At 41.1% G+C, this 25,314-nt stretch overlaps 1 protein-coding gene across 2 annotated transcripts in view; it reads left to right on the plus strand.

The window, feature by feature from the left end:
* Positions 1 to 25,314, plus strand: part of SZT2 (SZT2 subunit of KICSTOR complex) — a 3,556,133-nt gene that overhangs the window by 2,321,343 nt on the left and 1,209,476 nt on the right. For both annotated transcript variants that reach the window (XM_044085412.1, XM_044085413.1), the window contains exons 52-53: positions 656 to 834; positions 15,418 to 15,599. In XM_044085412.1, the coding sequence (XP_043941347.1) occupies positions 656 to 834; positions 15,418 to 15,599 (361 nt within the window). The remainder of the gene's footprint in view (positions 1 to 655; positions 835 to 15,417; positions 15,600 to 25,314) is intronic.

Here is a 25,314-nt window from a genome sequence, read left to right on the forward strand (position 1 = left end):
AATGGGGCCAAGCTGGTAAACAAAGGGTAAGTCAATTAATTAAATATGACTTTGCTTATCTGCAGGGTAGTACCAATTCAGTATATATGTCTTGACTCATCTTTCTGTACTATTGTGTAATCTGCCTTTTTTCTCTCTTGATGTAAATAAGTAATTGTTATGATGGTGTTTAAAGTCCTTTTGGAAAAAAAATGTCAGAGAATTCTATCTTATGCTCAGGCAGAAGTGAATTATTTTATAACATCTTTTTCTTTTTTTTTTGTTCAGACTTACAGCCATTGTATTGCACCTCATAGTCTGTCCTCTACTTGTGAGCACAATACTCCCTACCAAATATTGGCTTGGTAGACCTTTACAATAAACTATAAAAGACTGGAACTGTGGTTTACTGAAGATGGGCAGAAATGTTTATGGAAGAGGTATTGCCTTGGGTCAAGTAAATGAGCAGACATGTTTATGTCCATTCATTTTACAGAAATACTGAAATTGTGTGTGTACATTGCTAGTTAGGCAGGACGAACTGAATATGTCGTGATGGATAGGGAAACATCATACTGTCTTCTGTTTGTTGTATGATGTTAATTCCTCTAACACCCAGTTCCACATTAAACTTCCAAGATAAAGTTATGATATGTAAACTTTTTTTTTCTTTTAGGTATTTTGCGACGTACAATGTCAGAAGCAAGGGGAATGGTTTCTGTTGCCAATGCTGTCAGAAAAAACATTCCAGCTCCTTTAACGTATGTGCCAACTTCTAGTAACAGCAACACTGGAAATCCTGAGTCAGTGACTCCAACAAGCAAAACTGGACGGCGCAGTTTCTGGGATAAGCTTGTGAGTAGGATTTTTTTCCTCCTTCTAAGTGACCTTGAAGAAACTAACAGAAGCAGGCCCTTGGGGTTCATATTTTCATAGACTTTTTTAATGCACTGTGTTGTTGGCATGTGCCCTTCACCCAATACTGCCGCCCATCTACTGTGTTAATCAGTAAGTCTTTTGCATAATGTCTCTTATTTTGTTAACTACTTCAGAGTTTTGGGAGGTATTTTTTCCCCAGATGCAACATTTCAATTGATTCAAAGACTGATTAAGCAGCATTTTACGACCTTAATGTTGCTGAAGTTGTTGTTCTGTGTGACCTGTGCTGTTTTTACTTTTACAAAAGCCTGAAAACTCTGGGCATTAGCTAATCTGTACACAATTTATTTTCAGATGGTGTAGCATACCTCTCAACTTCTTTGCTCAGTAGTTTTGGACATAGTAAAAATAATTGTCTGGCAGTTAGCACTGTTGATTTTTTTTTTCTTTTTTAGAAAACTCATGTAGCCTGCGAAGCCTTTTTGCTTGAATACTGAGTGTAGCTGAATAATTTAATTGGCTAATTGTGTTTTCACTTACTTCATTTTAATATTTGTTTTTATTGGTTTGATTTTAATTGGTCTTAATTGCTTGTCTTATTTATTGCGCCTTGTTATTTATCCTCTACTTCTGCAGAGACAACAGCTGAAGTGAAAGAGGTTTTGCTTATGTGGTATTAAATCTTTTTGTGACTGTCTTCTGTTGTATTTATTTTGTTTTACTTCTGTTGGCTACACTCTGCTGGAGTAAGATGTATGTTGACATCTTGTATATGAATGGTTGTATGTAACAAAATTAACAGAATTTAAGTATGTTTATAAGGTGTTAGAAGTTACCTGCATGACCCCTTTACTAAATATACTACCTCTAAAGATAAAAGCACATCCTTTTAAAAGGAATATGTAATTCTTCAGTCATGTTACCTTGTTTATAGTTACTTTAGTATATGGGAGTACAGCTGCCATCACGTATGCAAGGGGACATAGCCCCATGAAATAGTATCTTTGTATAAGTCTATTTTAACTCATCAAAAAAAAAACATTGAGTACATACTACTCAAATAAATGTGTTTGAAGTTCAAGTAATTGAAAGCATTTTAAAAAACTTGAAAAATACAAACCTTTTAAAACTTGTATTTTTTTCAGGAGGGGCAGCCCCCCCCCCTGCCCCCCCCCCCATTCCCTGCTACTTGTATATACCTACTCCAGGAACACATTGCAGTAGGGAAAAGGCAGATTCTCAATCCCCATGATACCACAATCTTTCACATGAGAAGATTGTCAGTTTGTGATCTTTTCATATTTGGTCATCTTTGCTGGTTTTCTGTTCATTCAAACAAATGAACATTTGAATAACTGCACAACACCCCTTTACAAATACTGCTATCCTTGAATTATTCATTTGTTATGTAGAAACGTCTAATATTTTTGGTCATTGCTGTTAAAAGTTCAGTATGCTGTGTTAGAGTTTAAGATTTTAAGTGCAGATGCTCATCATATTAATCATTACTGCAGTAGCCTAAGCTATATAGCTTGTATCCTGCATAGGGTAAAACAGCAGTGTCCACATGCCCAAACTATTAGTCAGCTCAGGCTGAGCTGACCAAAAGACAGGTTTGGACGTCAAGCCCACCAGAGCTTTCAGGCTACCTACAGGTATGCTCCTCTGCAGGCTTTTGAGGATTGATATTCGGTTTGTGCATTTCCATTAATGGGCAGGTAAGTTCACTTTGGGGAGAAAACCTTCCACATATTATTTGCAAAGTTTAAACTTACTTTCCTATTTAGGACAGTATATTTTAAGTTTGGAGTATGTGTTTATACAGTTAAACGACTTTACTGTACTTTTAAATGGGAGAGCACTTTTATTTCTGACAGTTTAAAGGTTAAGTTAAACATTCTAAAACTGTTTTTTTTCTGTTGAGAAACTGTGTTTAAATTACTTTTTGAGGACTGTTAAAGTATATTAGAGAGCTTCTTTTTAACTGTGTTTTTTCTGGGAAGAATTACTTTTTACTGCTTTGAAATTTTTACCCGCTTGTGCAGCTTATTTTCCTTGGGGAAAGCAGCACCATTTTTGGCATGACAGTGATAAAAACTGCCAGTCCCATGGTTGGTCCTTCTTCCAGCCACAAAAAGAAAATGTTAGCTAAACAATCATTGCCACCACAGCAGGCTAGTAAGTTCCCTCAGCTGCAGGTGAGTAACTCTCTTGTGGCCACAGTTGATTCCTCATACCACTCATCTTTTTCCCTTGATCCCTCTGTTGTTGTCCTTACAGCCACTATTACTGGGGGATCAGCCACATCCTCTGTGGCTGTTGGAGTCCGCTCAGTGGGCAAGGGAGAGCCTCTCTTATTAGTGCTGGGAGAAGGAAAAGGAAAGATTCCCCTGCCAAGCTAGGATATTATGTCCATCCCTGGGGATAACCCAAAGGGTAAGACAGAGAACTGTTGTCACCATTAATAATCCTAAACCAGGAAAATTGAAACAACAATTTCAACTAGTATGCCTCCAGAAGGATGTGAAATAACTCCAAAGATGAATAAGTATGTCCTTTATTAAAATAGATACTGCAAAATATGGTAAAACAATAAATTCAGTAAAACTTAACCAGAAACCATTAATAATCCTGTTTGCCCCAACTTTCATATAAAATGTCTGGCTCACGGTCTTGTATGAGTTATTAAACATTCTTTTCTGGTGATTTTTGGTAAAAACAAAAAAAAAAAAAGGAATCCCTGAAGAGATTCAATAAGTTGAATCTAGAGGGTAGTGTGATGGGACATGTACCGTTTTTTTTCTCCTCAAATTTATGATTCTGATTCCTGTCAAGGATTCTTTTTCTCTGAGACTATTTCCAAAATGTGCCAATGGTTTCAGTGAGAGAAAACTGAGATTTCTCCGTCCCTTAAAAAATATTATGAACTGTTACAACTAGAATTCCCAGAAACTTTTCCCATTCCCCCAGTGCTGTAAGCGCATTGGAGGATGTGTTTGTCACATCCTGTGGTTTCCCTGTTAGCCAGCCTGCTACACCTAAGAAAGCAGATAGATTGTGCAAAGTTTTTAATTTTTTCAGTTTTTATGCACTCATCCCAGACCTTCTCCATTAGTTATAGCTTTAATTAATCCAGCTGCTGCCAAATATTTTGTTAATTGCAATTCTTCCCCTTTTGAGAAGAATGGCAAAACAACTGATAAGTTTGGGGGAAAAAGTGTATGCTTCCACAGCTTTAATTTTTAGAATTTCGAATTGTCAGGATCATGTGTTAAAGTTTATTCTGACTAATTGTGAAAGTATGAGGATTGTTTTGACAGCAGTCCTGTCCTGTCAGGAAAAAGTCTGCTTTGTGTGGTTTGGTTTCTTTAATTTCTCATATCACTACTTATTGTTTAAAGTGTGTTTATGACTCTGTAGATACTACATCCAGGGCTGTTGTCACTGGTACTGTGTTAAAGAAGTTTGTCTGGCTACCTTCTCAGAACCTCCCAGAAGATGTAAAACATGAGATTATGAGATTTTAAATTACCTTTTGGATAAGGATTTAGTTTTGGAAGCTCTGCTGCAAAGGTTATCAAAAATATGATGAGAGGAGTATACTGATATGGGGAATCTCCCAGATTGTTCAGCCTTCCTCCAAATTTTCCGAGGGATTTTTTTGCGCCATCATCCAATTTTAGCAAGAAACATGAAAAGCAGTGGCAAGGAGATTCCAGGAAGAAAGCAGGAACCCCCTCCACAATTAAGGACAGTCAAATAAGACTAAATTGACTGTATAAGGGACCTTGTCCCACTGTTCCCTTATCAGGGTTCAGATGGCTGAAGAAAGAAATTCCTCCCTTCCAGGGAATTATTCCACATCTACCAGACCAAACTTTTCTATTCCCTCCTGCCTTACAGCACATGCTTTTTTAGGGTGGGTAATAGAAACAGTTTTTCCTTCCCAGCTGGGAAAGGGTTTTTATTTCAGAATGTTTTTGGTGCCAAATAAAGTAACTGTTTGGAGACTTGTTCTGGATCTTTCTTTTCTAAACCAGTATGTGATGGTGACTAAGATCAAAATGATTTCACTTCAAAACTGGTTACCACTTTTTCCTTATTTGAGTTTTTTGTAACCTTCACTTTAAAAGATGCTATTCATCACATTCCTATTCATCCAGATTTTAGACGTTTCCTAAGGTTTAATGTGTCTGGATCACATTATCAGTTCTCTGTCTTACCCTTTGGGTTATCCACTGCTTATAGATTGTTCACAGTGTCTAACTGCTGTCATAGCCCATTGCAGGCAATGTGGTATCTGCATTTTTCCATATTTAGACGACTTGCTTATCAAAGTGTCAGGAATCTCTCACTTGGGTGAAAGATCTTCTGTGGAGGCTGGGTTCCCAAGAGAACATTTAAAAGTACCCTAATCTCAGAAAAACACAAACCAGGAACAAATGCGGGGAACAGCAGATAGTGAAGCCAAAACCACTCCACCACTTTTAAAAGTCTTTTTGAACTCCATCACGCAGAATAGTTCCTGAGGTGTCTACTAGGTATGTCAGTACAAAAAGCATTTCTTCCACAATGAAAATAAAAGTAGCCCTGTATTTACATCTGGTTTGGGGAGGGGGACACTTAAACTTCAGTTAATGTGAGGGAATACCTCAGGATTCTGGGTCTCATGGCATCTATGATTCTCATGATACCTCTGGCAAAACTCCATATGAGAATGATGTAATGGTATCTGAAGTCTTTTTGGTGCCAGCACCAACAACCTTCATATTTTCAGATTCCAGTACTGGGATTTGTGAGAGGATAACTCAGTTGGTGGAGACAACAAATATTCCTGAATCCAAGTCTGCTGTTCTTTCCTTTTGCTCCATAGCAGTCATTCATGATCGTTGCCTCTGACTTTGCTTGGGAAACAGTGTAAAAGGGAGATAAAAGTGCATGATATGTGGGAAAACAGAGATTGATACAAGCACATAAAAATAAAATAGATGCTTGCCCTTATTAAGACACTTAGGTCTCTAAATCACCTTTAGTTCATAGATCAGTTCAAATTGTAAAAGATAATGTCAGAGTGATATGGTACATAAACAAGCAAAAAAGAACCAGATATTACCCCCTATGCAGACTTTCTTTGTTAGCATGGGATATAGCTTTACAGCATAGTCTTATTCTACAGGCTTCAAATATTGTGTCAGTGCAAAGTTGTATGGCAGACAAGCTGAGCAGAACAAAAGCAGACTTTCATGAATGGAAACTAGATCAGGGAGTCTTCCAAGATTTAGCTCCTCTCTGAACAATCAACTGGCAAAAATGTCTGCTGCAGCACTCAATGCAAGAATGTCTGGAAGACATATGCCTTTTCTTTTCCTTGGACAGGAATATTCTTCTATGCTTTTCCATCCTTTCCACTGATATCTATGGTGATTCTGAAGATTCAGAAGGAATCCCCCAAGATCATTGTGGTGACACCCTTCTGGCCCAGGCAACAGTGGTTCTCCTTTCTTTTGAAAGTGGGCAGGGACAATTGTCTCAAGTTTCCTATCAGACTAGATCTACTCGCACATCCTGACCCCAAACAACTCAACTGACTGCCTGGTTGGTAGGGTCCTAATACCCTTTAGGCACCTGTTTCTTGAGGATATGCAGCAGGTAGTAATGGAGGCAAGAAAGCCTTCTGCTAGAAAGTCATATATAAGCAAATGGATAGTGTTTATCTGGTTTTACAATATTTGTGAGAGTTACTTTTCTGTGGCCTGTTTTACTTCTCTATCAAGGTTCATTTGTCAGCCATTTCTGCATGCCTGTCCATGGATCTCCCTGTTTCAGGACATTCTCATGCAAAAATGTTTTTGAAAGGGGTATTACATAAGAGAAATCCAAGAAAACTCCTCCTTGGGATCCTGATTTTTTGTTAGAGGAGCAAACACTTCCTCCATTTGAACCAGCTCATCTGTCTGACTTGAGGTTCTTATCATGAAAAACAGCTTAAATAATTGCTCTCACCTCTGCAGGAAGAGTATCTTCATTGCAAGCTCTTATGCTGGGTCGGTCTTATCTTATTTTCCACAGAGACAGGGTTTCTTTGAGAACTAATCTTTCTTTTGTCTGAAGTGGTATCTGAGTTTACTTTAAGTCAAATTATCCATCTCCCTGTGTTCTTCGCTAAACCCAAAAGTGAGGGAGAAAGTATACTTTATACCTTTGATGTTCGCAGACAGCTCTGGTACTATCTTGATAGAGCAAAATCTTTCAGAACTTCCGATCACTTGTTCATTTCTTATGAAAGCAAGCAAAAAAATGATAACCTTTGTCAAAACGGACTATTTCCAAGTGGTTGTCTTAGGCTTTTACTTTTTGTTCTTCTCACCACAAGAACACAAGAAAACTGTTCCAGGCAGAGTCAAGGCACATTCTAGTATGGGCTTTGCTTCATCTATGGCTCTTTGGTAAAGTTTGGACTTTAGAAGTAATCTAGAAACATGTACATGGGACTGTGTACATACTTTTACAAAGCACTACAAGATAGATTCCTTTTCCAAGTCTATGACAGGCTTTGCTAGGTCCATTCTCCTGAGCTGTTGAACTCTACCCCTTCGACATCCAGTTGTTCTAAGCTACTGTAATCTGCCCATGTAGCATAGACTACTGTAGAAGTGTTTAGTATGACAAATATAGTACACTAGTGTAAGTAAAGTTACCATAGCATTAGGTGTTTGAATGATCAGTGCTGCAGTAGCCACTCCCTCCAACCACCCCAATTTATTTGGTGTATTTTTGATATCAATGTGTGGACATTTGTTTTTTGTTATTCCTACCAATACTCTCCTACCTTTTTCAGTTTGTTTGAAAGCTCTAAAGGGCTTGACACCCAGACATGTCTTTTCGTTAGCTCAGCTCAAGCTGACTATTGTTTGGGTGTGTGGAAGGTGCCGCGAAGATTTGGAAAACGGTGACTATTGTATCATATGCGGGATATGATCCATATAACTTAAGCTACTGCAGCAGTGATCATTCAAATATCTACTGTTATGGTAAGTTTACTTACCCAACTGTACTTTTTGTGGTTCTGTAGTTGTTGTAATAAGTTTCATTTATTTGAAGTTCATTATTTTTTAAGGTACTGAAAAACCCACATAAATTAGCCAGAAATGTAAGCCGTGGGGAATTTTTTCCAGGCACACAATCCCACAGCCATTGGCAAGCCAGTTGTTAGCTGTGATCAAATGACAGTAATGACTGGTTAATTTCACACACACACAGACTGTGTTGCCCTCCCATTCCACAACCAAGAACAATAATTTTATGACTGGGAACACCTCTAACATTTGATTTTGATCAAAGAAGAGGAATGCTGTGTGCAGTAACATGTTTCAACTTGTTTTTGTCTGTTTCCTTTTTTCTGATGCACTCTCCCCCTACTTCCTCCAAATGAAGAAACACTTTCTGGCTGCACACACTTCAGATGCGAAACTAATTAGAAACTCTTCTCCCAGTTACACACATCCTGGGAAACAGCCAAATGGCAGTGTTTATTATGTTACAGTTCACTGTAGTGTTCTTCTGGCAGTCCACAGTACTGTCTAGATGTTATAGTGCACTGTGGATTTGTCCCATTCAAACAGATTTTTCATGTTTGTGCTCATTGCCCACTTTTGCTGACTTGAGTTTTCACCGAGATCCACCCATTGCTTGTGTTTCGTACATATTCATACTTTGATATGAAAATTTGCTGGGGAGCCCTTGAGCCATAACATTATGTGGTGCTAGGGTGCATAAAAAAAAGCCTGGAATAGATAAATCACTTTACACCCTTTTATTCACAAAATGATAAATGCTTTCGTCCTTGAACTTCATCAGAACAGTGTATCCAATAAAACCAGCTGCTTTATATAGTATTAAACAAATCACATGACCCAACTAATTAAAGAACTAATTAGTAAAAAAAGTTGTTGTCATACAGTACAAGAAAACTAATACAATTTTACTATAAAAGATATGCAAGTAAAAACATAGTTAAAGTCTATAAATTGCGTCAATTTATTTTAATAAATGAAAAACATAAAATTTGAATAAACAACTTTAAATAGACATGAACATTTTCTACCAAAGTATACATTTTTTTAAACAAAAAGGTGGGTTTTAAAGACAGAAAGCTACCTTCAGCTACAAAACACTACCAAAAGAGACCATATCACTCAAGCCAGGGTAAACTGTGACATTTGTTTTTTAAGTTGCCATTTCAATTCTTTTAGTTCCAAAAAATCATTAAATGGTCCACATTCAAATTCTCTGTTAATGTGGTCAATGGCAAAGAACTTAAAATTTTGGGTATCACACATACTAATATGCTTAAACAAGGCATTATGTTCATCACATTTCTTGATGTCATATAAATGGCTATATATTCTAGCTCTAAGTGTCTAGGTAGTCTTATCAGTATAAAGACAAATACACTTTTGACACTGGCCCACATGTACTATCCCTGAGCTTGAACAATAGTACTTTTGATGCAATTTTATTTCATTGTATCCATGAATGTAAAAATTACATCCTTCCAAAATATACTTGCATTGTTTGCATTGCCTGCATTTTCCCATTCTTGACTGGGGAATATATCATTTCCTGTTATGATTTAAGGCAAATATCCTTCTTGTATACAATAATGGGTGCAGGACCTACAGTAGTAACATACTTTTGGTTAGTAAAAAAAATGCTTCATTTCTTTTCAATGGAGCTTTTTATATAAAAAAATGAGTATTAAAAAGAAAGAACACAGGGCCTGTTATAATCCACTTGTACCTTGTTGGAGGCACATAAGATATTATTGGTCTGATCCTGCTTCCCTTTTCCCAATAGGGACCAAAATTACCTATTTCTCATTTGTTTTTCACCTCTTGAAAAATGCTATTTAGAAAACTATAAGGATAACCCCGATTCTCAAACATCTGTCTGAGTTTCAAACTTTCTTGTTGAAATCTTTTGTCCTTGAATACCATTCGGGATAATATCATGCACTGGCCCTTAACTAAAGATCTTTTTTGGTGGATAGGATGCCAGCTGCTGAAATGTAAAAGGGAATTTGAATAAGTAGGTTTTCTAAATATGGTGGATTCAAAAGCCTTTTTGATACGATCTTTGAAAATGGTAGTATCAAGGTAGTTTACTTGATCGTAAGAATAGTTAGTGGAAAATTTAAAAAAATTTGTAGTGGTGTGAAGAAATAGAAAAAAGTTATTTAATCGATTCACTGAATCTGTCCAAAAAATTACAAATTAAGGGACCAACATCTCTTAAACTCGGACGGGAATACAAAATTGTCCTCCCAATAAGCCAATACCAAGTTGGCAATAAGGGGGCACATGCCACCCCCATTGCCACACCACGACTGTGTTTGAATAATTGCCCCTGGATAAAAACTCCCAAAAGTCCTTATATAAATGGGTGATATTCCCAATTACAGCCTCTAAATGCTGGTTAATGTAATGGGATATATTAGTAGTCTTGGAAGATTTAGCGTCAACAGTGGGGCGAAGTGGAGGATCTACCAAATTTTTATGGATTTTCAGGATACCGAATATAGATGGAGTCCTGGGATGTTGGACTTCCAGAAACTTGAAATCGATAGCAGTTATTAGGTTGTTAACATGTAAATTATCTAATATTAAATCAAGTTTCCAGTAAGCGATATTCATTTGGTTTATAGAAGCCTCCTCATAGGTGTCACTACAGAGAATCACAAACATTTTGTTAATATAATCGTTCATGTTCATAACTACCAAGCCGCCACCTTTATCAGATTTATGAGCCTTACCTGTCTATTCCTAATAGACTGCGGTGGTGGTGCTGCGGTAGCGTTGTCGCCTCACAGCAAGACGTTGTGCCTTTCGATTCTCAGCTACAGCGTCTTCTGTGTGGAGACATGCGTGAATGGGCATACCTTCGTTGAAGGTTGTGCGTCAGGGCTGGCAAACTCGGCACGTAAAAAATCTACTGCCAATCATTAGCGGACCGGAGTTCCGCTGTGGCGACCCCTAACTGGGAAAAGCAGAAAGACACAAACAAACCTGTCTATTCCTAATAATTTCCTTCAGTAGTTTTCACTCATTGGAACAAAGGTTAGATGGGAAAAACTTGTTAGACTTATTGTAAATAATATTACTAATGTCATATTCTCAATTTTTTTTTTAAATGGGAACCACCGGGTGCATAAGGAGTTGAAGGGTCTAGGTCTACTACACATCTGCTGGGCTGGGTGAATGTTAGAGTTAGTATTTTTTAAAATAAAAACTCAAATTCAACTTTCTAGTAAAGAGTCGTAAATCCACCAACACATCTTCTACCCTAGCCCTTCTAGTAGGTACGAAAGTAAGGCCCATTTCTAATAACTTAGCCCAAGAAGTAGTAACAGAGGTCTCACTATAGTTGCACAATTTAAAATCACGTTTTGCATTGGTTACAATAGTACAGTTTTCTAAGACCTGTAGGGTCTGTATCTCCTTCCTCCTCTACCCCTTATGATGTCTTGTTTCCCGATTGCTGTTATTCCTCCCGTACACCTGATCTACAGTCCTCTGCTCTGATTTTCCAGGCATTTGGGCCTCCAGAGTGGAGGAAATAAGGGTCAGATTCACCATGTAAATCTGATGTATCCCCTAGACTTGGTACAAATTCTCCATCACCCAAAGGGTTCATGTCCATACTCTCCATTGAATGGACTGATGAAAAATGGTCACTATTTACTTGACCGTTACCAAGATTTGGAGAGGCAGGGTATGCTTTTCCTGATTCATATTCATTTTTGTCCCTTGCCGACTTTTTGGTCTTCTTATGGTTTATCTCATAAGTCATTTGAGCAACCTTAGTAAAAACAGCTTCATAATCATACCTCTCAACTGTGCAGATTTTTGCCTCCAAATTATGGTCTGTTCCTCATAAAATTTGTGGTTTTCTGGATTTTTTTGGCAAATAAGTGAGGACTGAATTCCCTAAATATTGACAGGCATTTGAGTTTCAGCCTTCATAATTTTTAGAAAATGAATGGTAACACAAGACCTTTTATTCTAGCAACTTTCTAAGTTTATAAGAGCGGTATTTAAAAATTGTCCCTATTTTTGAGTCGTCGTGTAGATTTTTTGTGTTAAGAAGTTGAGGGCAATGTTCACAATCCATTCTCTTTGCTTCAAATAATAAGTCATAGTTAATGGAATTATCCAGTTTTGTAACATCATCTGATAACCCCTCCATTTAATTATAACATCCATTAACTCACAACCATGTTTATTAAATAATTGTACCAGTTCACAATGTCGAGGGGAATCCTTCATGAACCCCATAGGGTATTTCCACGACCAAAGACCCTTCGGGACACATTAAACTCATATACATTCCCGAAGGTAACTGTTTTCCAATTAATCTTGCAGTATTTCGGCAAATGATCCTGAAATTACTTTATTTGTTGGTCAGCTGTTCCATATGTATTGCCACCATTTTCAAATCCAGAACGCCATTCAAAAGGAGAATTCAAGCACTCTTGCAGTAAACCTCGTGCATGCTGAAGTTGAGCCCCAGAATGAATCATCCCATTGATTCCTAGTGCACATCCGTGCTTCTGGGCTTTGGTTATGTCGTTGGCATGGACACTCTGCAGTCATTGAGCTGGAATAATGGTAGAAAAATTTCCCTTTTCATTATTATTTGTAGTAGATAAATTTTGGTTCTCAAACAAAGGTCTTGAAATGTGAGAGACCTGTTGAATGAGCTGTTGAACTAGTAAAGTTAAGTTGCCAGTGGAAGAGGTTAATTCAGCGTAAATTGAGTGTGAGGAATTGTCTGTTGGATATTCACCTCAGATGTCATGGTGATAACATTAAAAGGAATCAAAATCACCACAAAATAAAACTATGAACAGAAGAAAAAAGCCAGGAGTAGATAAATCATTTTACACCCTTTCATTCACCAAATGTTAAACGCTTTTGTCCTTTTTGTGTCCATTTAAAGTTGTTCAATTTTATTATGTTTTTCATTCATGCTTTTTAAATATAGGCAACTTATAGAGTTTAAAGTATGTTTTTACTTGCATATCTTTCATGGTAAAATGGTATAAGTTTTCTTTTAATGCATAACCAGGAATTTTACTATTAATTCATTCTTTGTTAGGTCATGTGATTTGTTTATTATTTATATAAAACAGTTGGTTATATTTGATACACTGTTCTGATGAAGTCCGAGTATAAGGATGAGAGCACTTAACATTTGGTGAATAAAAGGGTGTAAAGTGATTTATCTGTCCTGGCATTTTTCTTCTGTTCATAGTTTTATTTTGTGGCGATTCTGATGTTATGGTACTCTAGGGTAGGGTTGTTATACTGTCGTAACACTTTTATCCTTTCTTCTGAATGTGACCTCACTGATGAAAGGGATTATGAAATTGTAATTTCACATAACATCACCTGTTATAATGCTCCCTCTTTAACTTTTCTGAGTCCACCATAACATCTTTAGTGACATTTGTGGTCAACTAAGCAGAGTGGTCCTGTCATACTCTTCCGTCATCAGAAGTCAGTCAGTTATCAGTTGATTATTTTCTTCTTATAGGCAACCCTTCAGCATACTGGCCAATAACTTGAACCCAATTGGGTCTCAAATTGAGACTTTCCCTGTGTATCATCAGACCATCTCTGTGATCATTTCTTCTGTGGCTACTGTTGGAAAATTTTAATAGCACATCACATTCAGTGCCAGTACATACAGTTCAATCAAAATCTTTTACATTACATAATATCAGCAGTGTCAGACAGAAAACAATTAAAATACATTTTAAAATGTCAAAATAGCTAAGATAGGAACCATACAGTAGTAACACTTGTTATACTAATTATACTCTGTACGGATGTAGTTAAGTAAATAACTGTGCAGTAGGATAGATGACACACTATAGAGTGCAGAGTTATTTACATGGGGGTGTAGTAAAAAGGTTGATTTAATTTTGAGATATAAATGAAATGAGTGGTAAGAGTTAAGAGGCATATATAGAAGGTGGGGTAGTAATGTAGCGCAGGGGATAGTAGAAGAGGAGGAAGAAATCAGAGATGTACTTATCCTGGAGATGTACAGCTACAGAGCCAGGATGTTGAGAGATGTTTTTTTAGATGTGTTTTGAATGCCTGTTGGTTTTCAAGAAGCCTGAGATCATGTGGGAGATCATTCCAGAGGGTAGCTACAGAGTTTGAGTATCTGGAGACTTCCAGTACATTTTGGGCTTTTGTGACGGAAAGGAGGAGCATGTCTTTAGAGAGAAGAGCTTTGGTAGGGTGGTAGTGTTGAATCCTGGCTTTTAGTGCTGGATTCTTATCAGGGTGGTATATTAGAGTATGAGCTAGTAGCAGCTGATTACAGGGAGATGATATGGGCTTTCAGTCCAGTTTAGTTGTTTAAGGGCAGAGCAGTGATGAGTTCTAAAGGGGTGATTTGTTGCAAAATGAGCTATTTTGTTGTAATATTGTTCCAACTGTATTTGTTTGGACATTTATAGGTTAGTAAAGAGTGGAGAGGCATACAGTAGGGTAGATAGGAGGTAGGCCTTAGTTATTGTGTCTGGTTCTGTTAGGTAGGTTTTTGTTCTATAGGAGAGGGCAAGCTTTTGCTGTTTTTTTTCATAACAGTTTGGAAGTGTAGGTCAAATTTCAAGTTTTCATTAATTGTGACTCCTAAGAGTCCCTGTTCAGTCAGGGTATTATTTAATGAAGTGATTTTAACAAGAGTTGTTCTTTGGGAGATTGAGGTGTGAAGAGTAGTAATTTTGTTTTTTGGGGGATTAAGTTGTGAGTTGTCTAACCAGGATTCTATGGACATAAAGGATTCTTGAGTAATTTCTTGAAGGTTAGAGGCTTTGCAGATGAGTGTAGAGTCATGTGCATATTGCAGAAGAGTGGTGTGCTTGGAAGCAGTGTGTAAGTCATTTATAAATATGTTAAGTAGGAGAGGTCCAAGTATGGAACCTTGTGGCACTCTTGACAGTAATATGTAGAAATTATGAGAATTCTTGCTGCCATCTGATGTCTTCAATCCTGTCTGTTATGTAGCTGTTAAACCAGGAGAGTGAGAAACATAAGGAGAAGAGTTTAAGTAAGAGTTTATGGTGAGAGACTGTGATGAATGTTTTGGACAGGTCTAGAAATAAGGAAGATACTAAGTTTCTGATATTTATTTTTTTATTACTGGTACCAGCAAAGCGAAGTAGTACAGTAGTGGTGCCATGGTTGGAATGAAAACCAGGTTGTGTGTATGTGTGTGTGGGGGGTGGTGGAGATTGCTTATGATAAGGTATTGTAGTAACTGGGAATGGATACACTTTTTTTATAGCTTAGATAATGGTGACAGGATGGCAATTGGTCTGAAGTTGGAGTAGTCAGTAGGTGGTCCTCCTTTATGAAGAGAAAGTATGTATGCCTTCTTCCAAATGGCTTGGACATGAGATTCTAGAATGGATCTATATTTTAATTTAGATGTTAGATATGGTTGATTGTAGCTGATTTTTTAATACTTCTCTGTCATTTACAGAGCAAATCAGAAAACGCTGAGATAGTTACTCCAAAAACCACAGATGACATTGTTCTCGGACGATCAGAAGAAGGTCGTGCTCGCAGAAGACACAAGACTGAGAATGTGAAGCAGCCATCTAGCCAGGAGCGAATAGTCACTGCAGAGATGGAACAAGCCCAGAGGCAAGCTTCAGAGAGAAGGTTCCCTATATTATTTCTTTTTACTACAGCTTGCAAGCTTTGCATCATACTTTAGGCTTCAAATCCCATTTCATGTAGTGCATTTATCTTGCTGAGCTGTATGTAGAGTAGCCTTCAAAAAGTGATTTCCAAATTCAAGTAAGTAGACCTGTGCCTAGAGTGCATCTTAGTATTCTTGACCGCTTAACATTTTTGGGTATATGTTAGTAAAGCTTGCTGCTATATAGACTTCATTACTTTAAGACCTCTGTTTTTCCATCAAATAATCTGTATATTGTGTAAATATTTTCAAATATGTCATTTTTTATAATCTTTATGCTGTTACTTTCTGTCTCAGAATTACTGAGTTGATCAGTACTACATATAAAGTTATATCTGAAGTAGGTACTTCATTTGTCAGCAACCTTTGGGTCTTGGATCCGATCTCGGATCCAAGCCGGCAACTTATTTCATAGCTTAGAGAGCCGAGCTCCTAGCTCCTCCCCTTACCCATAATCCCCTGCCAACCCTAACTGACCTCAGATCTAGTTTGCCGCTCTTAGAGTAAGCTTCTAGATTGCTGAGCTCCTGGCGCTTTATAGCTAAGTGGTTTCTTTTTTCTGTAAAATTATATATTTTTCATAGTTTTAGTGTGTGTGTGTGAGATTAGGTTCCCTTTTTTTCAGTGTACTTTTATTTTTAGTGTAATTCCTCCCCTTCCTTCGCTGGTACGTAGTGTGTGTGTGGACTGTTGTGTGTTGAGGCCTGGTCTGTGTGAGGTAGTTTTAAACCTTTTTTTTTCAAAAACTATGTTGGAGGCCCCAAAGCCTATTTTTTCCAAGTGCACCGAGTGTGGCCATAAGCTTTCACCAGCGGATGGCCACACTCGGTGTGTTCGGTGCCGTGGGGTTGAACACCTCTCCTCTGGATGTTCGATCTGTGTGGCGTTCAACCCCAGGGCACTGAAAGACCGTAGGTCGAAGCTAATCCTGGTGGGACTTTTGCCCCCGGATCAGACTTTGGCCTTCTGTACTCCCGTGGCACCACCCCAGTCCTCGGTGGTGGCCACTCCTGCCCCGCTCCCCCCGGCCGGGACTCAAACTCCCACTAAGGCGCCGGAGGAGAGGGAGGCCAGGAGGGAGAAGCACCACAAGCAGCGGGCCGAGGCCTCCGCTTCGGCCCCCCCCAGCTAAGCGGGCTTTTCCCTCCACAGCTTCCAGGTCCCTTCCTCCTTGGCTCCGATCCCCATGCTTCTCTTCAGGACCCGAGGAGGAGGAGACCCGATCTCCGTCGAGGTCATCGAGGCGGCACTCCCGGTCCGCCTCAGTGGCCTCGTCGAGATCTACCTACAGCCTTTCGGATGCGGACTTGCACCAGATGATGCGAAGGTTCATCCAGGCCCAGCTGCAGATGGGAGTGCTTATGCCCCCCCCCCCTTAGGGGGGGGAGCTCAACACCCTTTTTTGCCCCAATAGCTCCTTCTCCAACCCGCTTTCCGGGTTCGGAGGGCACGGAGCCGGGCAGCGTTGGAGCCGGGGATGGGTCGGCACCGACAGTACTGGGTACTTCGGATCTGACTCTGCCCTCGAGTCTGTTGGGTCCTTCCTTGTCGAATCTGAGCTCTCGGAGCCGTGGGCTGAGCTTCGGATCCGAGAGATTCAGTGTGCCTTCAGCTCTGTCCAGGTCGGAGCACACGGGTCCTTCGGATCCGATGGTCTCGGCACCGGTTCCAATCCCTCCATTGGATCCGAGTGGGAGTCGACTTTCGGATCCCAGAGAGAGCGACTCGGCCTTCGATGCAGTGGAGAGGGCTCTGTTGAGGGCTTCCGGACCCCCCAGCCCTTGCTTCGGCTCCACCCCGCACTCCCTCTCGGCTGAGTCAGGCTTCCTTCACCCGGCCTCAGGGACAGCCTGCTTCGATGTCTCAGGTTGTTCCCCTGGAACAGGTCGTTGCTGGTGAGACCTCCTCGGACAGCCCCCCCCCCCCCGAGGATGTGCCTCATAAGCAGAAGTGTAAGAGGAGACACGTGGACTCCCCCGAGTCTTTAACAGAAGACACGGACTTGGATGAAGGGGAAATCTCCCCAAGGTCACCCCCCGAAGATGTCTCCTTTGGAGACATCATGGAAATGCTCAGGATTAGGGGGGGGTGGTCTGTCCCCAAGGCTTCCTCCGATGAGTCCGTGTTCCTGCAGGCATTCGAAGCAGGACCGTCTACCTCTTGGGTGTCCCCTCCGGCCGACCCCCTGGTGGACCTTATTACCACCAGGGCATGGAAGGAGCCAGACACTGTGGAGCCAGTTCCCAAATGCCCTGATAGAATTATGAGCCCCCCTGCGGACAGATCCCAAGGGTCCCCCCGTAGATGCCATGTTGACGGCGGCAGCCACCAAGAGGGGAATTAGCTCAGGAGAGCCCCTCGGTCCATCCACAGAGCAGAGAGTCCCGCTCGATGGATTGCCTGGGGAAGAGGGTTTTTAGTTCAGCGACCTTCTCAGTAAGGTCTCTGAATTATATGGCACACATTATTAGGATGCAGCGAGACCTTATCAAAGAGTACGCTGCTTCCCCCCCAGAGTCCATGTCGGCGGAGGACAAACAATTGCACTCCACTCGCATGGCCACTCTAAGATCGATATCTAATACCTCTATGCGGTTGTTGTCCCATGCTACAGAGGGAGCCGCTAGAGCCAGCGGAGCAGGCCTAGTCATGAGACGCCAGGCTTGGCTCCGACATTGTGACTTCGTGGAACTCTTTAAGGTGTCATTTGCGAATGCCCCTTTTGATGGTTCTGCCTTATTTGGCAAAACCGTTCGCGACACTTTAGTCCAGAGCGAAAAGGACGGGAAGATGTTGTCTGCCGTCGGAGTCCGCTTCTCCGCTCCCCAGAGGTCCTTCTCCAAGAACCAAAATGGACAGAAGAAGATGTGGTTCCAGAAATCGCAACATTCCCAGCCTGCTTCGGACAACCAGTCCTTCCGTGGCAGAGGGGGGACAAGGAGGACTCCGCCCTAGAGGCAGAGGGGGCCCGAAGAATTTTGGGTCCAGGGAAACTTTCTCTGACCGACCCGCACAGCAACCCTGAGGGGTTGCCCGACTGCTCCACTCTGGAGGCAGTCGAGGGGCGTTTCTCGAAGTACCTGGCAGCTTGGGAGTCCATCACATCAGATCGCTGGGTGCTTCGTATCATATCCAGAGGTTACCAAATTCCCATGTATCATGTCCCCAGAATCAAAAGCCTCCCCGATGTACCACCCGATCAGAGGGAGGCAGCAGCTGCAGAGATCCAGCAGCTTCTAGAAAAAAGAGCCATCCAGCCCGTCCCCCCAGACCAGCTCGGGTTAGGGTTTTACTCCAGGTTCTTTCTGGTGCCAAAAAAGACGGGGGACTTAAGGCCAATCCTAGACCTCTCCCTTCTGAACCTGTCAGTAACCAAAGAAAAATTCCGGATGGTCACTCTTCAATCCATTCTCCCCTTACTGCGGGAGAACAACTGGATGTGCTCTATAGACCTCAAGGATGCGTACTACCACATTCTTATGGACAGACGATCCATGAGGTTTCTCCGCTTCCGGCTTGGAGCCAGTCACTACCAGTTCAGAGTCCTTCCCTTTGGCCTCACCACAGCCCCCAGGGTGTTTACCAAAGTATTAGCAGTGATAGCGGCCCACCTGAGACTCCAGGGAATGCAGGTTTTTCCATACCTGGACGACTGGCTCCTGACCGTCCTGACAAGGAATCTACTTTGCTCAGCCAGGGACTACTTCCTCCGGCTGGCTCCCCAGCTGGGCATCACCATCAACATGAACAAATCCTGTCTTGCTCCTACCCAGGTGATAGAATTTATAGGGGCCAAATTGGATACAAGAAACTTTCTAGCATTTCTGACCGCGGAACGTCTTCAGAACCTGAGGCTGCATGTGCGGGCCATCCTCCAATCAACAGCTCCACCGGCGGGATGGGTCCTGAGGGCTCTAGGCTCCATGGCGGCAGCAATCTCTCTTTTGCCATTGGCTCGTCTGAACATGAGGGTACTGCAATGGACCCTTCAAGTCCAATGGTCTTTTCAACGTTACTCCCTAAACCATCCTATTTCCATCAGCAGGGTGTGCAGGACGGCTCTCTTATGGTGGCTCCAATCTCCGGATCTCCATATGGGACGTCCTTTCTCCACGCCTCCTCCCCTCGCCACAGTGACCACAGACACCTCTCGCCTCGGGTGGGGGGGGCATTGCGCAAGCAAGATGGTCCAAGGCACGTGGAACGACACAGAGACCTCCTTGCACATCAATGTCTTGGAGATGAGGGTGGTGCTATTGGCGTTGCAAGCACTACAGAACCTTCTTCCGGTAGGGACTATTGCGATACAGACGGACAACATGTCAGTGGTCTGGTACATCAACAAACAGGGGGGAACCAGGTCCTATCCACTTTGTCATGAGGCCATGAGAGTGTGGGAATGGGCGATTTCTACCAACCGCTTTCTTAATTCAACGCACATTCTGGGATGGTCCAACATACTGGTGGACAGACTCAGCCGCACCATTCTTTCCCCTTACGAGTGGTCGCTCAATCCCCAGGTAGCGAAACGGATTTTTGCCGTGTGGGGGCAACCCTGTTGCGATCTCTTTGCCTCTCCCTCGAATACGAAATGCAACAGCTACTTCGCTCTAATTCCCCCCATCGGGGAATCCCCGAGAGATGCTCTGGTGCATGCTTGGCCCCCCGGTCTACATTATGCCTACCCTCCTCTGCTCCTGATGCTGAAACTCATACAGAAAGCCAGTCGGTTGGGGAGCAGGATGATCCTCATTGCCCCATTCTGGCCTCGTCAAACGTGGTTCCCTTACCTGTGGTCTCATCTGGTGAATCCGCCTTGGATTCTAGATCCCCTCCCGGATCTAATATCTCATCCCCTAGACCTCCCGATCCCAAATCTGGACAACCTCAAGTTGACAGCTTGGCTGCTCCAGTTCCACTCCTAGTCAGGACTCCTGGAATCTCTTCACCAGTTAAAGCCATTCTTGTAGCAGCACATAAACCTTCCACTGGGAAAGTCTATCGTAGTAAGTGGAAACGCTTCTCCGTCTGGGCGGAGAATAATAACTTAGATCCCTACACAGCCCCGTTACCATCTGTGTTGGAGTTCCTTACAGGTCTGTTCCATCAGGGGGCTAGCTGCTCTACGGTCAAGGTTCAACTAGCAGTTATTTCTTATTACCATGTGGGGCATGATTCGGGCCCCTTGATTACAGTGAAATTGTGTAAAACCTTTCTCAAGGGTACTTTCGTGCTCAGGCCTCCTGTCAGGGAAATTGTACCCCCTTGGGATTTGGCTCTAGTTTTACAGGCCTTGACATCTCCCCCTTTTGAACCGGCTGCCTCGGTCGATCTTAAGTACCTCTCTTGGAAAACGGCATTCCTAGTCGCCATTACTTCGGCGAAAAGAGTTTCCGAGCTTCAGGCCCTTTGTGTGAAACCCCCGTACTTGGCCTTTCATCAGGATAGAGTGTACCTCTGGACCAATCCTTCTTTTCTTCCGAGGGTGGCTTCAGAGGCTAATATCAATCAGTCCATCAACCTACCAGTTTTCTTCCCTAAGTATCAGAACAAGGGAGAATACAAACTCCATTCCTTAGATGTGCACAGACAACTGCGCTTCTACATTCACAGGACTGCTGGTCATAGGCAATCCGACCAGTTGTTCATTTCTTTTTCCAAATTTAACCTAGGTAAATCTGTCTCTAAGATCACTTTATCACGATGGATCTCACAGTGTATTCTCTTGGCCTATGAAACTTCTGGGAGGCCTGCACCTCAGGGAATTCGTGCGCACTCTACTCGTTCTATATCTACCTCTGCAGCCTTTAGGTCTAGAGTTCCACTGGATGATATTTGTTCCGTGGCCACTTGGGCCTCATCTCATACCTTTATCAACCATTATAAGCTGGACATTATCTCCAGAGGGAGAGCGTCCTTTGGCTCTGCAGTGCTCCGAAACATCCTTCCATGATGGCCACCCAAGATTCAGGTAGCTGGGGACTCTGTCCCAAAGGTTGCTGACAAATGAAGTACCTACTTCAGATTAAGAAGTTATGCACTCACCATAACGTTCCATCTGAGTAGGTGACTTCATTTGTCTGCAACCATCCCCCCCTCCTTCCCCCTGGCCCTCAGAATTTTCTTGCTCCTGTATGCCCTTCTATGGTACTTTTCGGGATGTATTTAGCCTTCGGCTTTTGTATACGGGCAAACTTGATCTGAGGTCAGTCAGGGTTGGCAGGGGATTATGGGTAAGGGGAGGAGCTAGGAGCTTGGATCTCTAAGCTATGAAATAAGTTGCCGGCTGGGATCCAAGATCGGATCCAAGACCCAAAGGTTGCAGACAAATGAAGTCACCTACTCAGATGGAACATTATGGTGAGTACATAACTTCTTATTAAAAGGTATCTTTTAAAATTTCTTTGACAGATTCACCAATTCTATCTTACACAGACAATTATTAAAACAATTAAGATTCTGTACAGGTAGGACTGAGACTTGGTAGTTTGAACAGGAAATTGGCTAAAGAAGGAACACAGTTGTAATTAATAACACAAGTCCTCTCTGAGAACACTAGGAATTTAATTTTTATTTTCGGCATCCACACCGCTGAGCATTCATCCACCTAATTCCCTTGAACCACTTTGGTTTCTCTGTCTTTGGAGAGGCAGTTATGATCAGAGTACTAGTGGCACATCACACTTTAACTGTGGGAGATTTTCTGGATGCTCATCTCACTAAACACTGTTATTTAAGATGGCATCTTCAGACTTTCCATTGATCCCCCACCTGCTCCTCATCATACGTGCGTGCCTCTTCATTTATTTATTTAAATTTATCATCCTGAGTAGAACATTGATCCAAGTGTAATTATTTCAAGTTTAGACCAGGATAAAAACAAGTGACATTGTTAAAAAGTATGCAATAGTTAGAGGGACAACATACACTGAAGAAGTACAGTCTTTTTTTCAGTATAGTGCAGTCACACACTGGAAACTTTGCAGATGCCCACTTTGCCGTGTGTAGAGAGTTACAGTGGGCATATGTTTTTCAGCAGATTTTACGTCCTTTTGACAGACTGATTTTATGCCATCTTTGCTTCAGTCTGGCTGACCACGTTTTTCTCTGGGAATGAGAATACTGGGTGTTGAGGAGCAGCTTTCTCATGCAGTGAACCTAGGGATATTTCCTTGTTTACTCCTGACTTCATCCCGATTTTTGGGAGTGGGTGCCTAATAGCTTTGGCATAGACTGACAGTGTTACTCCATGATCTTGCACTCTTAATTAGCTTTCATGTCTCTCCCTTTTTGTTACTTACAAAATTGCCACTGTAGTTTGCTTTTTCACCATTGGAGTTGCCAAGTGAATGAGGGAGAGCACTTTAATGTCATATTCCTTCTTAGATGAAAGGTAAGGTGACTAAAGTCATTCATTTCCTTCCTCCTTCATGTTGATCTGGCACTTCCCTAAGCTGCTGTTTGAATGCAGGCCTTAATAATAAGCAGACACATCTTCAACTACATCACTGAGCCAGTCATGAAAATAGTGTGGCTGGTGGCTGAAGCAAAAATGTAAGGAAAGAATTCTTAGATGGATGAAAAGTGTGGACAACAAAATGAGAGGTACAAAGTAGTAGTCATACTAAATGGCCTGTGTGAAGGGGAAGATGTCCATCATTCATACTGCGTCAGTAGCATATGGGTTCTGTTCCTGCACAAACCCACATCAACAGCTTTGCATTGCTCAGAATTTACTCCTCTATCTATGTGATAGGGGTTTGGGTAAGACCCTCCCATCTGGGGAAGCCTAACCTGTGTCATAGAAAATCAGCTGTTCAGTCTTTTAGTGCCAGATGTAAGACTTGCATAGTTTTATCTCATGAGCAGCCTGCATTGTTGGACTACAGCTTCCAGACTCAGATAAGATCCCTTTGAGAACTTCCCTTCTTCATTATTATATACTTTTGATTTATTTATATTCTGTATAAAATATCTGTCTATATCTATATAGGTATCTCTCTCTCGCTCTGCCTCTTTCTCTCTCTCTCTCTCTCTCTATATATATATATATATATATATATATATACGAATGAAATTCTGTGTGTTAACTTTCTATTTTAATATTTTAGATATATATTGCAGCTGTTAATTTATCTGGTAATTTTAACTTACTCTTGTGTGCTTAGTACTGCTTTTACAAAATTATGATAATTTTCTGGAGTGTTTTATGACTTGTACTAGAAAACTGAAGTTCTGTGGTATCAGTTGAACAGTAGAGACTGTCTCATGCATAGAGAGCAAGGTGCCAAGCACCCTGTTGTTTGTCACTTGCTTCATTTTGAAGTTCTGACAGGAAAATATTGCATTTTATTATTTTTTCTTCATTTATATGATATTTACTTCTGATTTAACAGTGTTATAATCATTTTCTTTCAATCATGATTTTACTGTGAATTGCTTTATTTGCATTTTCTGTGGAAAATTTTTCATTTCTGACAAATAAATCCCTAAGTAAATGCTTATTTATACTGTCTTAAAAGGTATCTATTTGATTAAAGGGCATATATTTGATTTTTATGACACTATTTGGACAAGTGAATTTTACTTGGGATTGTGAATGTGTGTACTGGTTTCACTACACTGTGTAGATTGTAGAACTAGGCATAGCCGAATTTAAACTGTTTCTGCTATATTTCATGCCCTATTTTTTTATGTGGGAATATAGTTTATATTTTCTTTTATTGCTGCCCATAGTCAGCCCTTAGTAGTGTCAAGTGTATTATTTTGGCTGGTGTTTTTTCCCCTTCCTTGATGAATCCTGATACGGCATTCTGTCTGGTGGTTTTTTCCCCTTTCTTGATGAATCCTGATACGACTACCATCATACTCCCCATCAAATTCATTTGCACCTAAATAAAAAAAAGAAAATCAACAAAAACATGCCTCAACCTGTAGTTCATGAATATGTTGTTGCTTTAAGCAGGCCTACAGAGAATAATTTAGTGATACTTAAAAAAAAAAAAAACTGTTGAACCCAGCGACTGCATCAGAGTTCCTGGTACCAGTGCTGGATTTTGTGAAACAAGAGTTACAGTGGTGGAGTAATCAAATGTCTTTCAATCCAGACGTACCCTTCCCACTACAGACCCCAATCACTCTGGATGGATTTGTCAGATTTTGCATGAGTAGCAGTGTGCAGGAGAATTGAAGTGCAAGGCAAGTGGGGTCCTTCAGTCACTGGAAAGTACGTAAATGTCAAAGAAATATTAGCAGGGATTCGGACCTTAAAAGTTCTTCAGCACTTATTGTCTCCAGGTCCCCTTTTATTAGTCATAGACAACACCACAGTCATGTGACACCTCAACAAACAAGTGGGATACAAAGTTATACTCTCTTTGCCTGGTTGGCAGTGATGGCCTAGAACCTCTAGCCTTACAGAATTCTCAGACCCTTCAATCTCATACATCCCATCAGAGCAAAACATAGTGGCAAACCGATTAAGCAGATCATGAACGGACCCTCACAAGTGGAAACTGAAACTCAGGGCAGAGGTATGTCTGGATTTGGTCCAGATTGGGTAACACTTCAAACAGTACTGTTCGCTGCCTGTCATACTAGACATTTGGAAGACACTTCAAATAGTACTGTTCACCTACTTTCAGAGTAGACATTTGGAAGAATTCTGTTTCAGAC

The sequence above is a fragment of the Protopterus annectens genome, chromosome 10.part0 (assembly GCF_019279795.1).
Source record: "Protopterus annectens isolate FY-2018-M chromosome 10.part0, PAN1.0, whole genome shotgun sequence".
Classification (NCBI taxonomy): Eukaryota; Metazoa; Chordata; order Ceratodontiformes; family Protopteridae; genus Protopterus; species Protopterus annectens.